Genomic DNA, 25,574 nt, shown 5'->3' with positions numbered 1-25,574 from the left:
AGCCCTGACCCCACTGTGGAATGGAGGCCCCAGGCCAGAGATGGGTGTGATTCTGGAGGGGGGGGTCTCTCTTCCCTCCCCCACTCTCTGCCTCCGACGCATCCCATAGCCCTTCGTTGGCTGATATTTTAAACCTCTGGGGCCCACTTCTCCCCATTTACCCCTGTGAGTGTGGTGTTGCCCCTGACTCCAGCGGACAGGCCCCAAGCTTGGATCAGGGACAAGTATCTCTGTCTTTGAGGCTTGTTTTGGAAGGAGGGAGGCGAGGCTGCAGCTGAGCTAGGAGTGCTCCTCACAGCCCTGTGAAATGCCGCTGGCTCAGTGCTGGCTGCCACAGCGGGGAAGGCCAAAGCAAGGGCGTACCCACCCCTGCCTCCCCAAGGGTTGAGCCGCCTGCTGGAAAGTAGCACGTCATTGCAAGGCCAGGGACGGTCTAGGGCTGAGAAGCAGCAATGGCAACCAGGGCTTTACTCCCAGGTTTGCCGGGGGGTGTGTGGAGCCCGCTCCAGAGCAGAGCAACTGCTACCCCAGCTGCAGGGGGCGCCGAGCCCAGATGATGCGGGCGCGGTGCAGGCAGGGAAGCGCTGTGGAGCTGGGACGGCGGCTGCACACACCATCACACTAACAGCAGCGAGCGGAGGGGGAAAGGCAGTAAAGCAGCAGTACCCAAAGCCAGAGCTGGTCTCCCTCAGACTGGAAGGCATCCCCTGTCCTTGTAGGCTGGCTGCCAGCATTCCCTGTTAAGCTGAGTGCTTGGGAGGCCACCCAAGAGACAGTCAGATACTGCCTAGCTGATTAGCACAGAGATGCCCCAGCCAGCAGTGTGTGCTTGTAACGATGGTGCATGGCTGCATGCACCTCAGTGCAGATAACAGAATCTATTCCGCACGTGGGTGGGAAAACTTAGAGGGAGCTTTGCTGGCTGCTCCCCCCACATCCACTTCCCCAAAGAGGGGGAGAGTTCCGCAGAGGAGTGGGGGCCGGATGGGAGTTGGTATCAGGTGGAGCTGTGCAGGATGCTGGAGTCCAAAAACCTGATAGTAATGGTGCATAAATCTCTCTCCCACCCTGCAGAGGTGCACTGGGGTGCAGGGACAGCTGGGGGAGGTGGGGCAGGCAGCCCCCAGACTGAGGCCTCTTCTCCCAGTCCCTCTCTGGCGGGTGTCTGTCCAGCTGCCTGAGGGGGTGTCTGTCTGTGCTGTCTTCAGAGTGCGGTGCTGGCAGAGAAGGTGGCAGCGGGCAAGTGCATGACGGGGGCCAGTGAGAAGAAGGTGAAGATCCTGGAGCATCAGCGCAATGAGGTGAGCTGGGCCGGCTGCAGAGCAGCGGGGGGCACTGGATGCCACGCCTGGGTCATGCAGCCTAGGGAGTAGGTGTGCCCCTTACAGGGCAGTCCTGCTCCTGGGAGCAGCTGGCAGTATCTGCCCAGAACAGACTCGGACCTGAGAGTAGCAGGGGCTGTGGGTTAGACAGAGGTGAATGGGCATAGCTGGGGGATGGCGGGTGGTGCGGGGGCTGTGGGTCGGATGGGCGCTGACGGAGCTGGGGGCAGCGGGGCTATGGGTCAGACGGGCACTGATGGAGCTGGGAGCAGCGGGGGCTGTGGGTCAGGCGGGCGCTGACGGAGCTGGGGGCAGCGGGGGCTGTGGGTCAGGCGGGCGCTGACGGAGCTGGGGGCAGCGGGGGCTGTGGGTCAGGTGGGCGCTGATGGAACTGGGGGCGCTGGGGATGTGGGTCAGATGGGCGCCGACAAAGCTGGGGGCAGCGGGAGCTGTGGGTCAGGTGGGCGCCGACGGGGCTGGGGCAGCGGGGCTGTGGGTCAGACGGGCGCTGACTGTCCTGGCTGCTCCCCGCTGGTGTCTGACATTCCTACGCTTGCTCTCTCTAGCTGCTCAGTGCCAGTTGCCTAAGCACAGAGGTTGCATGAGCAGTGGTTCTGCTCAGCTTCGAGGAGCCGGAGACAGGCTCGTGGGGGAAATCTGGGTTCTGCCCAGGTCCAGTGCTCAGCCAGCGCTCTGGAGCGTGGGTCGGCGACTGGCTGGCTGCAGACACGGGGGGCGGGTGTTTCCTCCCATTAACTCTGCCTTTCTCCCCCAGCTCCTGGAGGTGAACAAGCAGTGGGATCAGCACTTCAGGACCATGAAGCAGCAGTATGAGCAGAAGGTACCTCTTGGGTGTTGGCTTCTGTCGTGCCGTTGGCTTGTGCGCGCACACGAGTGCAGCACTGTGCAACCCTTGTGAGATGTCCAGAAGGCAGCATGTGTGTTTGTGAGCGGGGAGCTGCAGGGTGCCGCCCTGGGGCCCCCGGCCCCTTGAGGACATTCTCTTCCCAGCTAGAGACACCCCAGTCTCCCCTCGGCCCCCCACTCCATCCATATTGCTGTAAGCATCTGTGTGTTCTCATCACTGTGGTATCGGGTCCCTTTTCATGCCCTTGGCTCCTGTTCCATGCATGACAGATGGGGTGAGGCAGCCAGGGCCCCGGGATGTTTTAAATTACCTGCCAGTGGGTGGGCCAAAGGGCTCCGCAGGGTTCGCACACCTGCTGTGCCCAGCCGTCTGCAGTGGTGCCGGCTTCCGGACAGCATCGTGGCCGCCCTGTCCCCCGGCAGATCACGGATCTCCGCCAGAAGCTGACGGACTCCCAGAGGGTGCTGAGCGAGCTAGATGCGGAGCGGGAGCAGAAGCAAAGGGACTTTGATCGCAAGCTTCTCCTGGCGAAATCCAAGATCGAGGTGGAGGAGGTGAGTCCTGGGGTGGGGCTGCGGAGGTGGGAGGAGAGGCTGTCTCCTCTCCTGGGCGACCCCCAGCATCTTCCTCTTGCCGCAGTGATCCTGGCTCTTACCAGACATCATCTCCCCTGGCTCTGTGGTGTCTCCTGAGCCAGGAGTCTTTGGCTGAGGTAGAGTCTCTGTGCTAGCACAGTGATTGAAGGGGGTGGGGTGGGGCGAGGCGAGGGGGCAGGTCGATATCCTCCAGCCTGAGGACACAGTGATCCTTCCGCATGCCTTGCCTGAGCGTAGCGGCTTGGGCCGTGCAGGCTGTCTGGGGGCACCCTCCTGCTTCCAGCGTAGAACTCCCTGGACAGGAGCAAAGGAGGCTGTGTCCTGTCAGCACCAGGAACAGGGCTGCCTCTCACCCCACAGCCGGGGCCGCCATGGAGCCTGGTAAAGCAGGAGCAGGCCCCCTGGCTGCTTTCAGACTGACAGCCTGTGGGGTGTGGGGGACAGCCCAGTGGGGAAACATCTGCAGGGAGTGGCAGGGAAGAGGTTCACTAACCAGCTGAGGCCTCCATGGGGCCAGTGCTATCTGGGGAGGGCCAGAGGGGCCTGACTAGACTCCCTGCTGCCGAGCCATGGGCTCCAGGCGAGAAGACACGTTCCTGGTCAGACCACAGGTGCTGGGCTCTGCCTTCCATTGCGACATCTTTCCTCCCTCGCAGCCCACTGTGACACCTGGCTTCTCCCACCATTGCACCTGGGCAGGGAAGGGCAGCCTGGAGCCTTCCTCTGACCGCCCTGCGGCTCACTCTTTCAGGCTGAAAAGGAGCGGCTGGCAGGGGAGGTGAAGGATCTGAAGCAGCGAGTCAGGTTCCTGCAAGAGCAGCTGAGCCCGGTCACCAAGCAAAGGGAGTACCAAGAGAAGGAGATCCAGAGGTTAAACAAGGTGGGCAGCCTGGCAGTGCCCACCCCTGGGTCACTCCCAAACCCCGTGGAGTCCAAGCACCTGCTCAGAGAGGCGTTCCTGTATCCATGGCAAACAGCAGCTCCCCGGCGTCCACGCAGGAGAGCCCATGCTTTCCAGCCGCTCCCCCTTTCCTCCACCAGCCAGACAGCAAACCCAGAGCACATGCTGCCCATCCTGTCTTACTGGCCCAGATCTTTCGTGATCCTGGCCCCGGGCCTGGAGAGCAATTGCCCTGCCTGAAGCCTGGCAGCTGGAGCAGGGAAGCACTAATGTTCTAGGCATTTCCTGAGCTGAGCGAAGAACCAGTGCTCCCCCCCACCACTCTGCTGGGACCTGCCTCCCTTGCCCCACTGGAGCACGTGCACCCCACTGCCGGGCGATTGTGGTGGGGTCTGTGCTCCTGGCACCATTAGACAGCGTGAAGGCACATCCCTGCAGCCCGTCAATGGGTAGCTGCGGGGAGCCGGGGCTGCTGGCGCACAGGCTGCGTGTTGCTAGCACAGCTCCGCGAAGGGCCTGGCATTTGTCGGAGACTTGGCCCTTGTGCATACAGTCCATGTCTCCTGGTACTCCGGACACCAGCTGGCCCCTCCTTAAGCTTGTCCTAGCTGTGTCCAGGTTTGGGCCCTGTCTTCCTGTCCAGGGCTGGCTGCCCGGCCTTTCACAACACCCGGGTCTGAATCCTGGAGGGGCACAGCTGTGCTCAGAGCACTGCTCGCCGGAGAGCTTTGCCCAGACATGCCACCGAAGGGGCAGACCCGCCTCATGAGGCTGTGTGCTGGCCTCCGTTCCACCCCGGCTTGTCTGAGCAGTGATGGCGGGAGGGATGGCCGGCAGGGGCTTGGCAGAAAGGCGGGGTTTTGTTTAACCAGCAGTCAGAGCAGGAGCAGAGGAAGGGACTTGGGTGGTGGCTGTTCCCTTCACCTGGCACGTCAGAGAAGGGCCACCTGGGTGAGTGAGTGGGCTGCAGGAGTGACCCTCCTTCGTCTCATTGGGCTGCAAGATTGTTGTGAGTTGGACAGTCTCCTGGGATCCCTGCGCTCGCGTGCCTAGAGTTTGCAGGTTGTGCCGAGTGACTGACTGACTAGCATCCCTTCAGCTGGGTGCAGAGGGAGCACCTGACTCGCACAGTCATTGTCGTGTGCACTCAGCACGCCCCTCCCTTCGTGGGCCTGGCTTTACATGTGTGTCCCTTCAGTAATCCCGGTAGGAAGAAAAACTACATGGACAAAAACCATCAGAATCTGGCAACCCTGTGCATGGGCAGCCCTAAACAAAGGATCTTGTGGGCCACACACCCTACCCCGATGGGCCACAGGCTGCCCACCACTGGTGTGCGTGCTTCACTTGGTTTGTCCGCACTAGCTCTGGGTATCATCTTCTGCCAAGGGACAAGTGGTCTCAGCCCATTTTCTGCTGGGCATGTGCCTGCTCCAGATGCTGCTGCCAGGAGGGCTCCAGGGCACTCTAATGGCGATCTCTGTCCCTCTCCATCCTCAGGCCCTGGAGGAAGCCCTGAACATGCAGACGCCTGCTCTCACCCCTTCCACACTCGGTAATGCCACGGAGCCAAGCGGGAGCACAAGGCCACATGAGCTGCTGACCCAGAACGAGCTGCTGAAGCAGCAGGTAAGGAGGGGTGGTGGCCCTTGCTAGCCCGGGGAAGTAGGGAGAACATGAGCTCAGATCCTGGGACGGGGCTCAGCTCTCTGGCGGAAAGCCCCAGCTGCCTCTCGGCTTAAAGGGCCGGATGCTGTGCAATTCCTGCCAGGGTGTCCCCCTGCAGAGATGCTCCTCTGGTGTTACTCCAGTGCAACCGGGAAGAGGCTGTAAGGAACACCGCCGCTGGGATCTGCCCATAGCCCCAGCCTGGCCTCGGCTGGAAGGCTAGTGCCTGGGAGGGTGGGTGTCACACGCTGGGGTCCCAGCTGCTGGGTGCTTTCATGTCTCTACAGCTGAATGCGAATTCTTTGCTTAGCTCGGCATGAGGGATTTCTGCACACACTGGCAGAGAGGGCACCTGCTCGCCCACAGTCTGGACCTGCAGGAGTTGTTTGCTGGGGCTCAATGATCTCCTGCCTCTCCTCTCTACCAGGTGACCATCTTTGAGGAGGACTTCCAGCGGGAGCGGCGGGACAGGGAGAGAATGAACGAGGAGAAGGAGGAGCTGAAGCAGCAGCTGGAGAAGCTTAAGAAGCAGCTACTGATGTCCAACAACCAGGTAGGACAGTGCAGGAGGTGGGGTCGCGCTCAGAAGCTCACGCCCGGAGGCATTTGGGGGACAGGGGAGAAGCTTAGCTTTCAGATCCATGACCCCTGGCATCTTCCACGTGCCTGGGTGCGCTGAGCCAGCCAGTGCTGGAGGAGCTGGCTGGGCACAAGCAGCGTGCCTCTGTTTCCCCACCTGGTGCGGAATGAATTCCGTTAGATGGAGGTGACGTGGCGCTGATGTGCAAGGCCTGTATATGGGTGCACGTAGTAAAATCCATGTGGTGGGGGTGGGGCCAAGGTGTCCCGAGTGTGGGCGGGGGCTCGGGATCGAGCTGAAGAAGTGTGAGGGCTCCAGTGGGGTGGGGTGGGGCCTCAGGGTCGAGCTGAAGGAGTGTGTGGGCTCCAGTGGGGGGTGGCTCTGTGGTGTGGCTGCGGCAGTGTGTAGTGCAGGGGTGGGAGGAAATGTCACTAGGCCCCCAGGCCAGGGCAGGTTGGAGGATGGGTTAGGATAGGGATGGGGCAGTCCGCATGTCTGTTGTGGGTCCATGCCTTGCATGGCTTCCTGGAGCGGCTGTGCAGGGCTAACTAGGGAGCTTAGGGCACAAATTAAATCTGTTGGCATATGTAGCCTGTTCCCTCAACACCGGCCTTTCCCGTCCCCGGGTTGCACCAGTCGGCCAGCGATCTGGCTCTTGGCCTCCTGACCCTCGAGGGATCTGCCCTCCAGCCTGTGGGGTGGGCAGGCGGTCTGCTGTGCCACGCAGGGAGGGTGGAGGCTAAGGCCCTGCAAGGCATGGAAGGGGGAGGCCCTTTCTGTAGAGCTTTGGGGTCAGCTGGCGCTGGGGAGCAGACACAACCCTGGGGAACAAGCACATTCCCAGCATGCAGGGCCCTGCCTCCCAGATGCCGCCCTACCGAGGAAGGAGACAGACCCAGGCCCTTGGCCCAGGAAAGCTCATGTCAGCCAGCAGCTTTGGGGTCAGTGCTCCCCTGAGCCCCCTGCCTTTGCTCCGTATGGGGCAGGGTGGGGCAACGGAGGTCTCCAGTGAGCCTGGCTTCCCCCCTTCTTGGACAGCTCCCTGCTGAGGGGATGGGGGCCGTTGCTGTGGGATTTAAAGATCTCTTCCTGTGGGAGTAGCTGAGAGGTCTGTATGGAGGAGCCGTCTCCCCTCTCGCAGCCCTGGGCAGCAGCTGCCTGCACTCAGGCAGAAACAGCCCCTTGAGGAGCCGTGAGTTTGTCCCTCTTGTCCCAGCTGGGCGGTGGCTTTTGTGTCCACCCGGTTGAGCTGGAGACCCAGGGTCACCTGGCAGGACTTAGGCAGGGCCAGAAGGAATCCTGCCCTGCGTGTGAATAGGAGCTGCCCTGTGGGCCGTAGTCCCCACCAGGAACCCATGTGGCTATGACCCAGGCTGGCCGCCAGATTTCTTTGACAGCCCCTCTGGGACCATGCTAAGGACAGACCTGCAGCAGCTCCACCTACCCAGCGAGGGCAGGGGCAGTGGGGGCTTTCAGTGCTCCCGCTCAGCTCCCCGCCCCCCGGCTGTTGGTCGCTGCTACCGGGCCATTGGGCTGCCCTCTGTGGGAGGTGTTCTATCCCCACCATGCAACGCTGCAACAGCCCTTCTCCCCCACCTCTCCTCCAGCTGCGGGGCTTTAAGGACGACTACCAGAGAGAGAAAGAGGAGAACGAGAAACTGAAGAAGCTGCTGAAGCAGCACAAGCAGGTACGGAGGGCCGGGGCGGAAGCAGCTCCTCCTTCCGGGGGTTGGACAGAGTCACATGGGCCCCACACACGAGAGCAGGGGCTGGGGTCGGAGAGAAGCAGCATGGGCCAGGCCTGCCCTGGGGGTCCGGCACTCTGTCTGTGTAAGCCCCCACCTGCTAGTGCACAGCTGTTCTGGGGGAAGAGAGGGTTAAAACTCACACCACCAGAGCACTCTGAGCCTGCTGCCCCCAACTAGCGGAGTGGGGAGGGCCCAGCCGTAGCACTGAGGTTGCTGGGGTGATGATAGGGATTGAACCCGCCCTCGTCTGGCTCAGGGATCAGGAGGCGTGAAGGTATCTTGTAGGCACCTTTGCCGCTGTCCAGGGTCTTGTGCCAAGTGCATCTCAGCCAGAGCCAGGGCTCGGGGTGCCCAGGTGCTAGTGATGGGCACGTTAGACTTGCACGGATGAGTGGAAGGGGTCAGCTGAGCTGTCTGGGCTTTGCTCCTGAATCTGCCCTTCTGCCTCTCACAGGTTTCTGGAGAGAGGTTGCACCCAGAGCCCCTCCCGGGGCCTCTCGCCCCTGCCTGCCCCATGTACCAGTTCCAGTATAGTCCTCCCATGCCCCCTCACCTCTACCGTGGCTATGAAGACTGGCAGCAAATCCGATATCCACCTTCAGCGATGCTAGGAGAGCATCCACCAGCGCAAAACTTCCATCACTTCCCTCCTGTGAGTACCGCGTGCGGCCGGGCCCGGGTGGGGGGCAGTCCTGTTATCGTACCTACTCCATGCACACTGCTCCCAGCCTCTCCTGCAGCATCTGGGTGGGCTTCAGGCAAGGTGGTTCCTGCCACACAGTCCCCAGCTGGCAGCTTGAGCACCCAGCCCCCCTCCCAGCTACATGTAGGCAGCTGCCCACCTGTCACTGGGGACCGCAGAGGGAGTGCGGCTGTGCACGCTCAGTACGTGTGCAGTCACTGGGACTGCATGCACAAGGCAGGGGCTGCACACGCCATGACCGCTTTGGGCAGTTTGGGTGGGACGTGGCTTGGTGGCAGCACGGGGGGAGAGCCCTCAGGAGTGTGGGGCTCATGATCCATCTGCTGGACTTGGACCACTGATAGTTCAGTGTCTCAGTGTCTATGTAAGTGCTTGTTTGCCCCCCACCCCCAGTGCTAGAGTATGGAGAGTCTCACGTTCTTTAATGCATTTGTCCCTGGGAGGCCAGGAGAGTCAATTATCCCATTGTGCTGAGGGAAACTGAGGCCCAGAGCCCTCATGACTTGCCCAAGGTCACACAAGAAGTGTGGTGGAGCAGGGAGCTGGTCCTGTGTCCCTTGGCCTCAAACTGGGACCCTGCCCGCTAGACTGTCCTTCCTACACCCCCTTCTTCCTCCTGCTAAGTCGTTCTGCACAGACCTGGAGACCTCCTGTTTCCTGTCCTCCCTCACGCAAGTCCCTTCCTCCCTCTGCCTTTCAGCCGGAATACGCCTGGCATCAACCTTGTGCTGTCTCCAGGGCTCAGCACCCCCAAGCATCGGAGGGAGCGAAACCGCTACCCAAGGAACCCGGTAAGGAAACGCTGCTTAGCACTCTCGGCGTTGCTCTCCTGGGCGCTGCGGGAGAACCCAGGTGACGACAGCTTCTCAGGACACCGACTACTGCAGGGCAGTGGGCTTGCGTCTTTGCATCCCATTGGGGATTGTAGGCCAGACCAGCATGGCGTGGGTGTGGCCCTAGCCTGGGCCCATTGCGTGACAGGTAGCCTGTGCTGAGGAGGGCCCAGACTGAGACGCTTTGGAAGAGTGGAGCACGGGGAAGCTTGCGTGCTTCTCCCTTGCCCTCACTGTGCCTCACCCCTGCCCTTACAGCTCACGGGCTCAACCCCTGTTTCCCAGCTAACAGTAACATTAACTAGAGGCCTGAGCTGCCTCTGCCAGCCCCGTGTCTCAGCACATGGGGATACCGGGATGCTGCCACGGTCTGGTTCAGAATGGCTGGAAATAGCAACCCTACAAGGAGCCCGGGGCCTGGCGCGATACTTACGCAGTGTGGGTGTCTTTTCTCTCTTTCAGAACCTGCAGGGCTCGGGCTACCCCAGTCCCAAAGGCCGGTTTAGCTGCGCGCTGTGGCCTAATGTCAGAAGAAGAGCAGGGCGAGGGGAGGGGGGCCTGTGTGTATCTAGAACCTGCCTCCTGCCAGTCTTCCCTGCTCACACCCTGTGTATATAACAGCAGATCTTTGACGGTCTGGAATGTCTCCCTCCCGCGGGAGCTACCGAAGAGAGAGCTCCCCGTGCCCGTAGGAGCTGTGGAGGAGCATTTAACAAGGAAGCAATCCTGGGTGCTCCTTGGAGTCCCACCTGGGAACCGCTCCTGCGGGGGTTAAGCCAGCATGGCCACATGTGGTGCCTCAGCTCTCATCCCTTTGGGTTTAATTTGACTCCCAGCCTTTCTCCTCCCCCTTTCAGTGAAGGGGAGCTTGCATTCTCCAGCAGCAGCTGCTGGGAGCCTCCCATTCCCTATGTCTCACCAGAGTCTTCACTGGAGGAGTCGTCTGCAGCCTAGTTTTTGTGTTTCAATGTGTGCTCAGTGGCGGGCCCCAGACACTTCCTGGCAAGTAGCGTAAGGGGGAGAATGGCCCTTACCCAGTCCCGTAACTAGCAGAGCTCTGTACAGGGCTGTCAGCTGAGCAGACGTCTAATACCCTGCATGGATGCAGGGGGGAGAGATTTAATTGCGTATGCAAGTTCAGAAGGCACCAAGCTGAAGCTGACCCAAGTCCCTTGGTGGGCACCACTTACTGTAAGAGCTCTCTGGCACCGAAAGCGAGCACTTCCCCTGCAATGGCTTTTCAAGCATCTCGAGCCCAGTTCTCCACTGAAACTCTGGGGTGGGTACAGCCCAGCCCTCTGTACATACATATACATACACACTCACTATCTGTACGAAACGTGGCAAGCCTCATTCTCTCCTTTGACTGGCCTCACTGTCCGGTCTCTGAGCGATCGGGCGCCGGGGGCATGGGGCTATCATGGGCGATCCCCCTTGCCTTTATTGCTCCGAGGGAGCAAGTGCCAAACTCTACCCTCTCTTCCACAGCCCCAAACCACAGCTGAGGAGCTGCCTTTCTGCAGCATGAGTATTTTAGGGCCTGATTCAGCAAGGTAGGTCCATACTTACCTAACAACAGGTGCGCTTTGAAATCCAGGGGATGTCTCACCTGCTCAAAGGCAACCGTGTGCGAATTACCTTGCTGACTTGGGGACACAAGGGAGAGAAGGAAAACCTGATGAAAACCACAAACAGATCTGAGTTTGTGGGCTCTGCCCAACGGGTTACTCCATCCTGTTTTAGCCTGTTATGCTTGTAAGAAACACGTCCTTTTTATAGGGTAAAAGGCAATACGCTGCTTTTATTAAGAATACAGTAGAAAAGCAACTAGCATAATCTTACAGAGACACACGTGCACACGTGCTGCCAGTTGACCTTTATAGTTCCCAGTCTCTTGCTCACTTTAACTTGATGGCCAAGCAGGCTGCATATGAGAGGAGGAGTGCGGTTCTGCTGGTCTGGCCTGATGCTCCAGAATCTTTTCGCAGAAGAGAACCAGTGTTCCTTCTAAGCTGGTTGGTTGGCTAGGAGAAATTCAGGTGCCACCCAGCTGATCAGCAAAGCACCCACGGTGGGCAGTATGTGTTTCTATTGGTCGTGCATGTCCACACATGCTTCAGTGCGCATGACAAAATTTGTTCTGCCCTTGGACGCAGAAAAAAATGAGAGGGAACCCTGGACGGAACCCATCCCTTATGGGAAAGGAGTCCTGCTTTCATGCGAGTTCTTTGTCATCAGCGTCAGTGAGTTTTGCATCGTCATGCTGTTCTTCTGATGGATGTTATCTCAGGTTGTCCTTCTAGTTCTTTATCTTTTCTGGTTTTGCCATGCTAAGCTGGTTTCACGCCCCATTCCTCAGGTCATGGGTTCAGTCTTCCCTCTTTGGATATGCAGTGATCTCAGCACCTTTTCGTATGCTCTTGGGTCCTCCCTCTCACTTCTGGTCCAGTGATGGCCTTTGCACTTACCTGCCACCTGTTCCTCACTCTCACACATATAACAAAGGTGGACAAACAGGAGTTCAGAAGAGCAGATTGTTACGTTCTTTTACTATACTATATAACAATGACTGAGAACAGAAGAATGACCATAAGAATCTGTCTGTTCCTCATTCAAAATGATTTGGCAGAATGTACAACATAAAACACATATTACGACAGTATATCAAGGCTTGAATGCTTATAATGTGAGATACCCCTAAAAACAAGAATTTTCTGCTACCACCCCACTGTGCCTGTACCCCTTGGTTTGACCTGCTCTGCAAACTCCGAGGAGTAGCTGTTGCAAGCCCAGTTAGCGGGACAACCACTTATCATGGGTGTGGCCAACTGTCCTGTGATCCCATAAAGTTTGTTTCTAGCCACCCGTCCTGGCTCTGTGTTCTGTGCTGTTACTTAGCTGTAATTTACCCCCAAATGTCTTCTAAGACCCAGTAAGCAGTGGGAGTGTTGGTGATGCTGCAGGACAATGTGACCTCCTGTGGTCTGGCAAATTCTCTCGTTTGGCACTGGTCAGGTCCCGAGGGTGCCGAACTAGAGAGGTTCAGTCTGTACTTGCTGTTTTGTATGCGCAGTGACCCTGAAGGGGTGAGGGACCTTCCAAAGAAAATAGTGGCAATGAAGCAAGGTCTGAGGACAGGGAAGGCCTGGCCAGAGTTCCAACCCCTTAGGGGCTGGGGAGTTCCTCTAGGGTCTCCCTGAAGGGGACGGCCTGGCTGCCCTTATGAGGGGGTAGCATGTGTGCTGTGTATTGTGGTCTGTAATGAGTCCAGTGTATGTTTATATTGACACGCAAATGGTAATGCGTGGTCAGTCTCTGGAAAGGGATTAACCTCATCTGGGGAAGGGGTGAAGTCGGGGTGTCAGCATTATGACGAAGCTGGGGCCAAGGCTGGAAGTAGTTGGGTTTTGTAGGGCTTGTACTGAAATATGCCTGTCCGTACTGGTAGGTATTTAACACACCACCTGTCTGTGATAACACGCTCCCCCCAGGATTTCTGGTTACATCTGCTACATAGAGCAGAGGCTCTGAACTTAAACCCTAGGGGAGCTTGCTGTCTTTGAATCCATGGGGTGCATTAACTGGACTGTTGTCCATGAGAACGAGGTACCTGAGTCCGCAAGAACCTGCATCAGTGACATGTGGCTGAGGGTTTCCGGCTGTCAGTCTAACAGTGCTGTGGTTGAGCTGGTCTTGTCTGGTTCACGTGAGCAGCCCCCTGGGGGTGATGGAGGGAGCTGGGTGTTCTCCGGAATCCAGCGGACTTCACAAAGCAAGAGGGATTGGGCCGGGGCACGTGAAGATGAGTTTAGCAATGCAACCCAGGCTAATCAAGGTGGCTGCTTGTCTGTCTGTAGTGGCTTGAGCCTGCTGCCTGTGAACTAACAGGCACGCACCTTTGACTCATGTCTGTCCTGCCAGCTGCAGACCAGAGAGCGAGAGAATAAGAAAACCCCCGCTCTGGAGACTGGCCTGCATCGGTTGCACTATTACTGTGGATATGTCTCTGTTGCAAACAAGGTGCCAGCTCTTCCCACTGAGTGAAGCCTCTAAATGGCATGTGTGAAATGCCCTGGGATGTGACCCTCCATGACATCACTCATTCAGCTCTGGGATTCCCTTCATGTCCCTTGTGACTGTGCAGTTCTGCACTCACCTCCACGTATGTGGTTTTCCCATGTGGCTGTCATCCCTTTGCTCTAGGCTAACACTGCACCTGTTGGCAGGGGTTAAATCCCAGCTCATGTCAGTGCCTGAGTTTGTGGAAATCCTGGCTGGATTCTTGCATGTGAGAAGCCAGCCTGGCTCTGGATGGCAGCCAGTCTGAAGAATGGGGTCCCCCAAAGGCCTAGCCAGTTTGTATGGCTGTCCTGTGCATTTGGATTCACTATTAGATGCCTATCTCTGGCTCTGGGCTTCCTTTCTCGTGCCCGTGGTGCTGTGTTTACAACGCACAGTAAACCTCACTATTCTTGCAGCTGAAAAGGAGTGAGGGGGCTGATTTTTCTTACCCCCATCCCCATGGGTTCCCCACATGGAGAAGGCAGTTTCCATGTTCACCATCCGGTTTACCCACATGCCTAAGACATCCTAATGCATTAAACTGATACAGATGCAGCTGCTCAGCCCAGGTTTGGAAATGTGCGCTATAACAAATACTCTGGCAAACAATGCCCGTCGGTTCCCCAGGTGGTAGACGTATACCCCAGAAACGTGTGTCTTGTTGAAATCTTTGAAACCGCTCATTCTGTTTGTGTGCAGAAAAGTACAATGGATGGTCATAACTATTCCTTTGCAGTAGTCCTTAATAAATGATCTGGAGGTTTTCCAGCCCAGGTGTGGCCCAGTGTGGATTTGCTTTGTCTCCTTGTGTTCTCAGACGGTGATGGGATAGCAGAGCATTAGAGCAGTGGCCTCAACTGAATTGCTGATGGTTTTGCTCTTGAAGGCGGTACTTCTTAACTAGCCATTGCCCGGCTTCTGGGCCCAGAAACTAACACCCACCCCCCGGTGTATCAGCTGCTACGGTGCTGGACTCTGACAGGCTCCTCCTCTTTCCTACCTGCCTCCCCCTCTATGAGGACTGCTTGTGTGTGAGGGGCTGTGATAATGGCTGGGGAGGCGGGGCAGGGTAGGGGGATTTCTTTCTTGGGAGCAGAGCTGTCCCCATTGTCTGGACCAGACACACCTCTGAGGCCTGCTCCCACCAATACAGGTGAAAATAGAGGAGCCAGGCACGGTCACCTCCATTTCCTCAGCCAGGTTGCATCCCACACAGCTCCATGCTGCCAGTAGGGCCACCTGCGCGCGTCTCCTGACTGAGAGAAGAGGGGAGCTGGGCCAGCCCCCAAAGGCAAGGGCAGAGCTCAGTCTGGGACATCGCTCACCCAGTTTGGGGCCTGCTCGGACATGTTCTGCCAGCCGGCATGGGATGTGCATGGGTTTGGCCATGTGGCTGAGGACCGGGGGGCGTCCTTTGATGTTGTGTGGTGGAGCGTTCGTGTTGCAGGGAGGACAGGAGGGTGGATAGGACAGACACCTTCACTCCCTGGGAGGCTGAGGTCAATGGCACCCCAGAGCGCAGTCCAAGCCTGTGGACTCCCTGCTGCCGTCACAGGGAGGGTGAGGGCCCCAGGCAGCTGCACTGCCTTGGCAATGGGCTCCTCTGTGTAGTGGTAGGAGCTGGTGCTGGAGCTCAGGGGAGAAGGAAATGCCTGGGCCCTACAGATGGGACTCACGCGTTGGCTCCTGGCTTTGCTCCCTGGCCAAAAGGACTCACCACCCCTGCCAAGTGCCTTAAAAACCAAGTGCCCCCCGGCATGTTCGCACAGCTGTTTATTTTGCATTTCTACAGCTCTATGCAGGCTGGGGAGGAGAAGCTGGGCTTCCCCTGGACAAGAGAGAACACATCCCTGCTCAGGAAATGGCAGAGCAGCTTGAATGCACTAGAAGGACTACTCTGCACCCAGGCAGGGTTGGGCCAGGTCTGCCCTTGTGGGGCTTTCAGACCTGACCTTCATGGTGATGTGATCTCCTCGCACCTGGAGCCCATGCTTTGCTCCCCCACACAAGAGTATATACTAAGTCACAGCAGGTAGGGTGGTTCCAAGGGACACGTTCCTGGTGGGGAGGAGTGAGACAATGCACGTTATCCAAACCCATCCGTCAGTGGTGGCTCTCCTGCCAGGGAAGGGACAGGAGCAGGAGCAGCCCAACCTAAGGGGTGGCAAATGTACAGCAAGGACAGCTCTAGAGAGGAGAGCTGGCACGAGAGGTATGGGACAGTTAAATAAATAGTGGTGTGTGGCTTTCAGCATGAGTATTTCTGAGGGAGCAGTGGGAGGGGCGGTCTCTGTTTGCGTGTATAATGCAAGGGGTCTTTCCCCTCCCTGAGCCGTCCTGTGTCCGTATTTCTCCAGGGAGGAGGAAGCTAAGCTAACGGGTCTCCCCAGAATGCAGTGGGTGGCCATGGAGAAGGGCAGGTTAAGAATGGCTGAACCTGGGGGAGGTGACACCCTGGGGGGATAAGAGAATGGGGTGAATCAAATGTCATTTTAGACCACCTCTAGGAAGGGGCAGTTGGACACCATCTCTCCAGAGCAGCATGAGTGTGCAGACTGGTCTCCAGAGCCCGGTGCCCTTCCTAGCAGATTCTACCCATGCTGCCACAGCTGAAGGGATTTTGTATGAGGGATTTGGCTCCTGGCATGCATACAGGATGATCTTTGGTTGTGGATAAAGCATTGTGTCCCACCCCACCTCACCATCGACACCTCTACATTACTGTTCCCTGACCAGCTGCTGCCTCTCCAAGGAGAAGGCCTGCCTCCGCATGTAATCCACGATGTCGTTCTTCACCACGGCCAAGCTGGCCCTGGGGCTCCATCTCATCACAGGTCGCCCAGTCGAGCCAACCAAGAACTTCTCGAAGTTCCACTTGATGTCGTGGATCTTCAGGGGCGTCCAGAAGAGCCTTCTGGTGTCGCCAAAGCTTTCTGTCACAGGAGGGCAGGAGTTCTGCAAGAAAGAAGCGTCAATGGCACCACAGGTTGGGTCTGCCCTCCCCACGCCTCGAGGCTTGGCCTGGCGGCAGGGTGCTGGTGGGCACATACCTTCAGGAAGGTGTAGAACTTCTGCTCCTTCTCCCCGTTCACATCCCCCTTCTCAAAGAGTTGGAAATTGGGGACAAAGCCGCCCCCAGGCCGCACATGTCTGAAACCCCAGAGAGAGAAGTCGGGTTATGGTCCACAGCAACCTTCCAAGACCATCGCCACCCGCCATGAAGACTGATGGAGCTACTGCTTCTGCTGTACATGTTGCCTGTCCACTGCTGGCCTGTCATAGCCCTTGCGCTAGACCAGGGGGAAGGAACTGGCAGGTACATGGAGCTCTTCCAGAGGGAAGATTAACACTGGGTTTCCGTATTAATAAAAAACGACTTATTTTATGTTCCTCCTTTTAATTTATCCTTTTTGCACACTTATAAGCCTGCGGGCAAGTTCATTGCCTATAGGCAATTTCTTCCAACCACCCCCTTACAATTAAGTTGTTTAAACAAATTAGAAAAAAAATGGTCTGAAAATTGTTGGTACTGGGGGTTCTTTATTAAAAAAAAAAAAAAAAAAAAAAAAGTTAGCAACACGTTCGGGACCAGGGATCTCAGACTCCCGCTCCACAGGCCCCTCCAGGCCAGAGCGATCCTGCAATCCAGCTGGGGACTCCCAGCCGGGGCGGGGGGGGCGAGGGGCCTGCCCCTAAGCCCTGCCCCTTCCCACCCTCACCCTTCCCTCCCCACCCCCCTAGGATGTGCTTTGGGGATCTCCAGGGGGAGGGCAGTGGCGGGGGGCCTGGTGCAGTGGCAGTGGTCAAGCTACCTCCCTCCCCCGTGGTAGTAAGAGCCACAGGGAGGCTTCCCCACAGCTTCTGCCGCCATGTGGAGTTGGGCACAGCCACCGCTGCTCCCTCTGTGATCCCTGAAGCCACAGCCTCGGGAGAGGGATTTGGTGGTGGGGAGGGTGGGGCGACAGTGGGAAGGGGGGGGGGGCAGGGACTTGGGGCTGGTGACAGCCACCCTGCCCCAGCCCACTGGGATCTCAGGCTGCATTGTGCATCTCTCTATACTCCAGGCCAGGAGCTTGAGGGCCTGCAGGGTCCTGGTGAACAGCCAGGCTTGTAAACATCTCCACATGGCCCCTGATCTCCCTGCCCAGGAGGTGGCATGGACTGGAATCAGTCTGGAGTCATCCCAGGCACTCAACTTCTGCCCTGATGGGGCATCAGCCTTGCCTCCTGCCTGGGCCATGGGGGCAGCTTGGTGCGGGGGGGTCTACTCACCCTTCTCACATTGCACCAACCACAACCCCCCTGCTTCGGGGCTGGGGCCAAGCAGGGCTGGTTCCGGGGGGGAGGGGGTGTAAACTGGTTCTTTTATATCCCTGCCAGACACTAACTGCACTGGGCTGGGCTCAGCAGGGCTAGTGCTGCTCCCGCTCTGGCAGTCTTGGCCGGTACTGCACGGAACGGCTGGGCCTAGCCTGAGTTCAGAGATGCAGGTAGGAGCCAGTGCCCTGGCTGCTAAGCCCTAGCACAGCCACTTGACTTGATGCTGTCCCTCCCCATTCCCCCACTCTTCCAGCTTGGGGTGGGGGGATAAGGGCACTTAGAGGAGAGGCACCAACCCCCCGCATCTGCCCCCTCCCAGCCCCAGGCTCTCGTGCTCTGCCTCATGCAGCTGTCCACTCACTTCAGTGCAGGGAGGATCTCCGTGTTCTCACCGGGTTCTTGTTTGCCAAACTGGTTGCTGGGGAAGCCCAGGATGATGAGGCCATGGGGCGCCAGCTCATTCTGTAGTGCATTCAATTCTGTGCCCCAGAAAACCCACCCAGAGAGGGGCTGGTTACGGCGTGAGCTGGGAGCTGTTCCCAGGATCCGAGCAGCCCCTGGGAGTTCTGGCTCACACCCAGTCGAGAGAGATGCACCTGGCTGGGAATTGGCAGAAGGCTCTGGTGCTGTGCCCCTCCCAGGCCTCAGAGGCCAGGGTCATTCTGTGTGGCTCAAATGCCAGGGGCACAAATCCTGATGTCCTCTATGAGCCCTCGTGTGCCTTATACCCATGACCTCCGCCAGCCTAGCACCAGCTCGGGGACGTGCCTAGCATGAGCCGCTCAGGCAAGAGGCCACTGGGGCCCTGGCTGTGCTTAAATCCCGGCTCATGCTCGCCCAGTCTCTGTTCCAGCTTTGTGCCAAAGGAGACTGGCTGAAGCCCAGGCGTGTCCTGCCCCTACCTCCCTCTGCCCCAGAACACCCCTGATGTGACCCCTGCACCAGCAGCTTTGTACCCTAGCAAAGCTCCTGCTCAGGGATGATTCCCCCACCCACCCCTTCCTCTATCACCTTCCTTTTCTCTTGGCCCACACCAGGGCTCCCCCTCTAATTATATCCAGCCTGGGGTAGAATAATATGATGTGCGCTTGGGCATTTGCAGATTGGCACCACCCATAGAAACACGCTGCCAGCTGTGGGGGCTCAGCTCATCAGCTGCGTGGCAACTCTCTCTCCTGGGTGACTGCCCAAAAGCTCAGCTTACAGGGAACACTGCCCCGCCCCCAGCGTCCTAAGGGGCACGGCATTGGGTTGGCTATTGCTAGCTCCAGCACAAGGCACCATAGAGAATTCTCCCCACACCCCCCGGGGCAGGGGGCCTTACCCAGATACTGCTGGGTGAGTCCTCAGTAGGTGGCCACGTTCACGAAGAGGAGCATCTTCCCTTTGTACTTCTGGAAGGGCACATACTCCTCGCCGTCTATGGTGACGGCCCCATAGTTGTAGATTGTTCCCTCCACCGAATTGTAACAGTCCACCTGGAAAACAGCCCAGCACACTGCATGGGGGGGCAGGGGGCAAGCAGCAGGGTCTGATGGCCAGTTGTTAACCAGCTGCTTCATGCTGTTTGCTAGTGAGCGCCCCCTGCCTCAGTTTCTCTCCTGGGTTCCCCTCCAGCTGCTGAGCAGTGGGGACCCAGGCCACTGCTGGGATCCATGTTTGCAAACCCTCTGGTGGGGCTGCATTTGGCTCGGCTCAGGGGAGGGAGGAGACAGCTGGGCGACTCTGAGCAGGTTTTGGAGAGGGAAACCAGCCCCCACCATCAGCCACCGTAAGATCTGGAGCCAGGGATTATCCCCTTCAATCTGTTTCATCTCCTTCTCCTCCATCCAGCCTGCACCACCAGCCCCTCCTGCATCACCTCCGTTTCCTTGGAGTTTCCCTCCAGTCCTCAGCCCTCTGTCCCTCCTTTTCCCGCCCCCCCCACCCCTCCCTACAGAGGGATTTGCAAAGGGGGGGGGCATCCAGCGTGGGAGTGGAGGGGGCCAAGTGTAACAGACCCCCCTGCCCCAGCACCCTTGAAGATACCCTGAGATCTTCCAGAGGTACATCAGCTCTGCTAGAGACCTGCCTAGTTTTACAGTAGGCTACATTAAAAACACTAGTAATGTCAGTACCACCTAAATTTCATTCACACAAGGACTTGTTTCTACTGCTTCCTCGGCCTTCTTCTGAAATGTAAGTACAACGTTCTAGTCCAATTCACTTACAGTATTGGATAATAAGATGGTAGAAAGCCAGCATGTTTTCAGCAGTGGTCTTCTGTGATCGTTGTGCATATTTTTGTAAGTATCTTTAAGGGAGGTGTAACCTGTTGCTATGAAAAACCCATCTGACTCCTGCAAAGGGGCCAGTCCTCTGGGACGGTCGAGTGGCACTTGTTTCAAGACCTCCGCTTTCCTTAGGCCCATGTTTCTGAACCGGTGGTACACATACGCTTTGGGGTACTCGAGAAACCTGGGGTACTTTATAAGCAAAGGTTGAGAAACACGAGCCTAGGTCACTCTGTCACATGAGAAGCTGGGTTAGCCACAGGCAGGGAGGCTGATGCGTTTTACAGCATGAGAGGAAAATCTTTCCCCTGGTTGCCGCCATTTGAATGTTGCCCTTCGCTCTCATTAAACCCTTGTGGCCTGCACACAGGCCTGGTGCTTTGAGGCATTATGGAGCCCTCGGCATTTGTCTCTCCCCCACTGGCTTGGCTGCAGGTTGCAGAAAGAGGTAGGAGTCCTGGGTGTTGCTTAGTATCAGAGGGGTCGTCCTATGAGGCTGTAGCCTTGAGAACAACAAGAAGTCTCGTGGCACCTTATAGACTAACCGATATTTTGGAGCATAAGCTTTCGTGGGCTTTGCTTTGCCCACGAAAGCTTATGCTCCAAAATATCGGTTAGTCTATAAGGTACCACGAGACTTCTTGTTGTTCTGGCTGTTGCTGCGCCCCTTGGCTGGAAGTGGTTTGGCTCGGTGGCTCTCAGCATCCCCCACGATACACTGTAGTAACGCTCCCCCACCCCCCGAGGGTGAGGCTGACAGCCCTGGGGGGCTCTGTGGACAGCCTGCTCACGCAGAGACTCTTCCCAGACCTCTAGCTCGGTGTGCTCACCTTGCTGGATTCGGGTTACGCCCCAGCCTCCCACCCATGCTTCTGATTTCCAGAGCTGCAGCTGCTCGGATGTTTACTCCGCCCAAGCAGCAGCTCTGGCACCATGGGTGGGGAGGGAAAGGCCCAAAAATAGCCACCGTCTGGCAACAGTGGAAACAAAACCCTGCGCCTCTTTCTTCTGCTGTTCTCTCCTGCCCCTGGCCAGGCGCCGGCCCCTCTGCGTCGTCTGCAGGGGTGCCAGCTGCCCTCATGCTGTTCAGCAGGATTGCTATGGGAGGAATTTACAGTGGCTGGCTGCCCCTGGCTGCCTGACTCCTGGCCGCCTGTCTGTTGCTTAGAGACAGGCTGTTACTAGGATCCCACTCAGCTGTGAGCCAGTCACGCATGCAGAGGCTGGGGCAGAAAACTGTGCTCCAAGGTGCCTCGGGCATCCTGTTCACCAGGAGAGCGGTAGAGAGACCTGGAGAGGGGCAGAGACCTTTCGGATTAGGACAAACGCCAGAAGCAAAAAGCTAGCGGCTCATCTGGCAAGGGTGGGGCCCTGCCAAGACATTCCCTGCCCCATTCCCTACGGCTTCCCAGAGGGTCTCAGACAGGGAAACATGCTCCCGCCTAACACCCAGCCTATGGACCAGGTCTGGCCTATAGCATGAGCTCCAGTTCTTCCCACGTCACCACAGGCCTGGCCTTAAGGCTGTTAAGAAAACCTCCCCCGGGTGCCCTGAGTGTAGCCAATGCAGAAGAGGTTCTCTGAGGCTCAAACAGCAGCTCTGAGAGATGTGACCTCCCCTCCACCTCAATGGTGTGTTCACTCTTAAGCCTAACGATCGTGCTCCAAGGCAGACGGTTTTTCCAATAAGTTGGGTCTTGCAACTGTGTATCTCGTTTATTGGAATCACAGAAATCGGGTAACTGCACCATTGGCCAAACCAACAACTAGCTGAACACCCAGATTCCAATGCCAGAAGGAACCGCTGTGATCACCTAGTCTGACCTTTTATATCAGAGAATTGACCCAACACAATTCCTAACGCAGAGCTCTTTAAATCCAATCTTGATTTACAGATGGTCAGTGATGGACAAGCCACCATCAGGCTTGGTAAGTGGCTCCAAAGCTTAAATTACTCTCACCATTTAAAATGTACAACTGATTTCCCATCTGACTTTGTGCAGCTCAGGAGTGGGCGATTATTTTTTTTTGGGTCCGGGGGGGCGGGGGCGGGGGGAGGCACTTCAAGAATCTGGAAAGTGATCCAGGGTGCTGGATCTGGGATGGAGGTTGGGTGCAGAAAGGAGCTTGATGTAAGGGGGGGCGGGGGGAGCAGGAGGAGGGTGCAAGAGTTTGGATGGAGTATGGGTGCAGGAGGAGGAGCATGTGGTTTGGGTTATTGTATTGTAGGCCAAAAATTCCACATTTCTCTTTGCCTCTCAATTTTGTACAGCTCCTAGCTTCCCATTTATATTTATTCCTTAAGATCCACTTCCCCTTTCCTCCATTTCTGTCTATTTTAGATTTTTTTTTCAAGCTCCCATTAGTTTCCCCTCTAAATCACAGAAGTAAAGAAATAGTCCTGGCTTTAAACCCTTCCAAGCGGGGAGCTTTGTACATACCACCCCCACCCCCCCGCAACTCTGAACCTGAGTTGCTAAGTTCTTTGCTTGGCTGGCATTCGATTTCATTTCATGCTCTCGGAAGGCAAGATGCGTTCGTCTTGGCAGACAGCAGCACGTTCGTGTCCTTAAATGCAGCTCAGATAATTAATGGGACTATTTGTTCTGCTCCTCATAACTGCAGCTCTTAGTCCTTAGCTACCTTACTCCCTTCCCACCAGTTACTTCATGCAGATGGGCATGTGTTTGCCTCAAAACCAGCACCAGGGTGTCAGCACACCTGTCTCTCTCACTCCATCACCCTGGGCCCTTTCTGCCGGCTCCCTGTCCCATCTGGAAGCATCTCCCATTGCCACCTGCCAGCAGGAGGACAAGGCAGCCCAGACAAGACAGGGTTGACAGCCTGGGAGCCAAACGTTTGTGGCTTTCCCTGCAGCTCCTCTGAGTCAGTCCCAGCTGCCAGCACTCCAGGCTTGTGCCATCACAGTCACTTCCGTGGCAACGAGCGACTGATTAGCCTAGGAATTGCGCAGCACTCAGCTCCCAAATCAGGCCCAAGTGAGAGCTGACAACTGGCAGAGACAAGCTGGTAAGGGCAGGCTGCAGCTCAGCCCCACCTTCCCCTCTGTACTCTGCCAATGCAACGTAAGTCCTAGTCTACTGACCTAATCACTGGCCTTTCCTGCCTCTTCGGGCACCTCCCACAGCCCTGTGGATGCCTCTCGCTCCTGCTCTCTGCTCCCCACTGCTCCAGTCCTGGGGCTGAGCTGAGCAGCAATCACCAATCACCCTGACCGACGTGGCAGCTTTGTGACGTGGCCTGTTAGGGATCAAGCCCAGAGCCACCAAACTGGCACCTGCCGTAATGGTTCCTAAGCAAGGATCCCTGCTCACCCAGCAACAGAGACAATGCTGCTTATAAGCGGCCTTCCTCTTCAGTCCCCAGCCAGCCACGCTCAGTCACCAGGGCTGGCAGACAGCTGGGCACACACCCAAGGGAATCATAGAACACTAGAACTGGAAGGGACCTCAGGAGGTCAAGTCCAGTTCCCTGCCCTCTTGGAGGACCAAGCACCATCTAGACCATCCCCATTAGGCATCTGTCTAACCAGCTCTTAAATATCTCCGGCCATGGAGATTCCACAGCCACCCTAGGCAATTTATTCCAGTACTTAGCCACCCTGACAATTAGGAAGTTTTTCTTATTATCTAGCCTACACCTCCCTTACTGCAGTTTAAACCCATTGCTTCTTGTCCTATCCTTCGAGGCCAAGGAGAACAATTTTTCTCCCTCTTCCTTGTAACCCTCTTTGAGGTACTTGAAAGCCACTATCATGTCCCTCTAAGTCTTCTTTTCTAAGATAAACAAGTCCAGTTCTTTCAGTTGTCTCTCATAGCTCATGTTCTCTAGACCTTTAATCATTCTTATGGCTGTTCTCTGGACATTCCCTAATTACTCCACATCTTCCTTGAAATGTGGTGCCCAGAACTGGACGCAATACTCCAGCTGAGGCCTAACGAGCACTGAGCAGAGCGGAAGGAGGATTTCTTGTGTCTTGCTCTCAACACTCCTGTTCATACATCCCAGAATCCTGTTTGCTTTTTTTCCCCCAACAGCGTCACACTGTTGACTCCTATTAGCTTTTGGTCCGCTATGACCCCTAAGTCCCTTGCCGCAGTACTCCTTCCAAGACAGTAGCTTCCCAGTCTATATGTATGAAGCTGATTGTTCCTTCCTGAGTGGAGCACTTGGCATTTGTCCTTATTAAACTTCATCCTGTTTACCTCATACCATTTCTCCAGATCATTCTGAATTATGAGCCTATCCTTCAAAGCAGTTGCAACCCCTCCCATCTTTGGTATCATCTGCAGACTTAATAAGCATACTCTGTGTGCCAACGACGATATTGATTAGAACTGGTCCCAAAACAGATCCCTGTAAAACCCACTTGTTATGCCCTTCCAGCAAGACTGCAAAACATCAATAACTACTCTCTGAAAAGGTTTTCCAGCCACATATGCACCCACCTTAGAGTAGTCCCATCTAAGTTATAGTGACCTAGTTTATTGATAAGAAGATCATGTGAGACCATGTCTAGGTATTCCACATCCACAAGATTATTCCTGTCAAAAAAAGGGAAGCTCAAAGGGGTGTGGCCAGAGCCATAAGTGGGGTGCTGTGAGGAAGCGGGGAAAGGCCAAGGCAGAGTCTGTGCCCCCCCCACACTAATGCTGTATATTTAAATGCATGAAGTCCAGTTGGAGGAGGGGAACTCATCTGGGAGAGGGAATGAGAAATGACCTCCCCCCCCGCCCCCGCAGCAAATCACCATGGTTGCCTTTGGAGAACCCACTGGGAATGGGGACTCTAAGCCATATCTGGCAAACAGCCCCTTTTGAGGAGGGGCCATGCACCTCCCCCCAGCTGTCTCCCTGCCCAGCTCCCACCACACCAGAACTGGGGGGCATTGAAATCCAGATCTAGCCTGAGCCCCTCTCTCCCAGTAAGCACTGGGGAGTGACCCACCCCCCAGCAGGGAATGAACGATCCCCCTCCCCCACTCCTGACCACCTGGCTCCATGGGGCATGGCTCCCTCCCAGGACCCAAAGTGCCAGCGCTGCATTCACCCTGGTGGGGTGGGCTTTCCCCCTTACCTTCTGGTTATCCTGTGCCTGGTTAGGCTGAATTAACCCAGCCAAGACCAAGGGGACTATCCAGGAGCCCCTGAGCCGGCCTCCCATGGCAGCTGTTGGGTGCACACACCCTTGCTAGGCCCTGGCACACAGCAGCTGGGTGCCCAAGCCGTCCTCTCCCCACTCTGCCACCTTCCAGCACAGCAGCAGGCAGAAATAAAAGGCTGAGCCTGAGGCTTCCTAACCAATCACAGGAAGGCAGGGATGGCAGGGCTGCTGCTGGAGCTATTAACCATGTGGGCCCTGGCTCTAACCTGCACCCCAGAGAGGTATGGGGAAGGGAAAGGGTGTTGGCTGCAGCAGCGTATGGAGAACCAGGACTCAGATCAGGGTGGCTGGAGAGGTCTGGGTCCAGGGCTTTGGCTCAGCGTATAAAGCTAGGGGCCTCTACACACAGTTCTGCCTGGGATCTGGCTGCAGCTGCCAGCACCAGAGAGCATGGTGCGGAGGGGAAGGGCCATTAACCACACACCTGACTTAAGCACCACGTTGTGCAGCACGGCAGGGCCCAAGGTCCTGGAGATTAAGGCCAAAACAATGCAGATGTTCCAAGTTGTTAACTTG

General features: G+C 56.9%; 2 protein-coding genes across 2 annotated transcripts in view; one reads left to right on the top strand and one right to left on the bottom strand.

The window, feature by feature from the left end:
* Nucleotides 1-14,054, top strand: part of TNIP1 (TNFAIP3 interacting protein 1) — a 54,269-nt gene extending 40,215 nt beyond the window's left edge. The window contains exons 9-18 of the mRNA XM_075010031.1: nucleotides 1,209-1,301; nucleotides 2,098-2,163; nucleotides 2,613-2,744; nucleotides 3,538-3,666; nucleotides 5,188-5,316; nucleotides 5,783-5,908; nucleotides 7,543-7,623; nucleotides 8,138-8,335; nucleotides 9,087-9,177; nucleotides 9,682-14,054. Of these exons, the coding sequence (XP_074866132.1) occupies nucleotides 1,209-1,301; nucleotides 2,098-2,163; nucleotides 2,613-2,744; nucleotides 3,538-3,666; nucleotides 5,188-5,316; nucleotides 5,783-5,908; nucleotides 7,543-7,623; nucleotides 8,138-8,335; nucleotides 9,087-9,177; nucleotides 9,682-9,725 (1,089 nt within the window). The 3' untranslated portion in view covers nucleotides 9,726-14,054. The remainder of the gene's footprint in view (nucleotides 1-1,208; nucleotides 1,302-2,097; nucleotides 2,164-2,612; nucleotides 2,745-3,537; nucleotides 3,667-5,187; nucleotides 5,317-5,782; nucleotides 5,909-7,542; nucleotides 7,624-8,137; nucleotides 8,336-9,086; nucleotides 9,178-9,681) is intronic.
* Nucleotides 14,055-15,037: 983 nt separating this feature from the next.
* GPX3 (glutathione peroxidase 3) lies at nucleotides 15,038-25,144 on the bottom strand. Its single transcript, XM_075010032.1, has 5 exons — nucleotides 24,972-25,144; nucleotides 18,926-19,079; nucleotides 17,963-18,080; nucleotides 16,332-16,431; nucleotides 15,038-16,236 (listed from the first exon to the last, which is right to left on the bottom strand). The coding sequence occupies exons 1-5, from the start codon at nucleotides 25,056-25,058 to the stop codon at nucleotides 16,000-16,002; spliced, it is 696 nt and encodes a 231-aa protein (XP_074866133.1). The 5' UTR covers nucleotides 25,059-25,144; the 3' UTR covers nucleotides 15,038-15,999.
* Nucleotides 25,145-25,574: the final 430 nt, after the last annotated feature.

The sequence above is a fragment of the Carettochelys insculpta genome, chromosome 15, assembly GCF_033958435.1.
Source record: "Carettochelys insculpta isolate YL-2023 chromosome 15, ASM3395843v1, whole genome shotgun sequence".
Classification (NCBI taxonomy): Eukaryota; Metazoa; Chordata; order Testudines; family Carettochelyidae; genus Carettochelys; species Carettochelys insculpta.
This window is presented reverse-complemented; position numbering and strand designations above follow the sequence as displayed.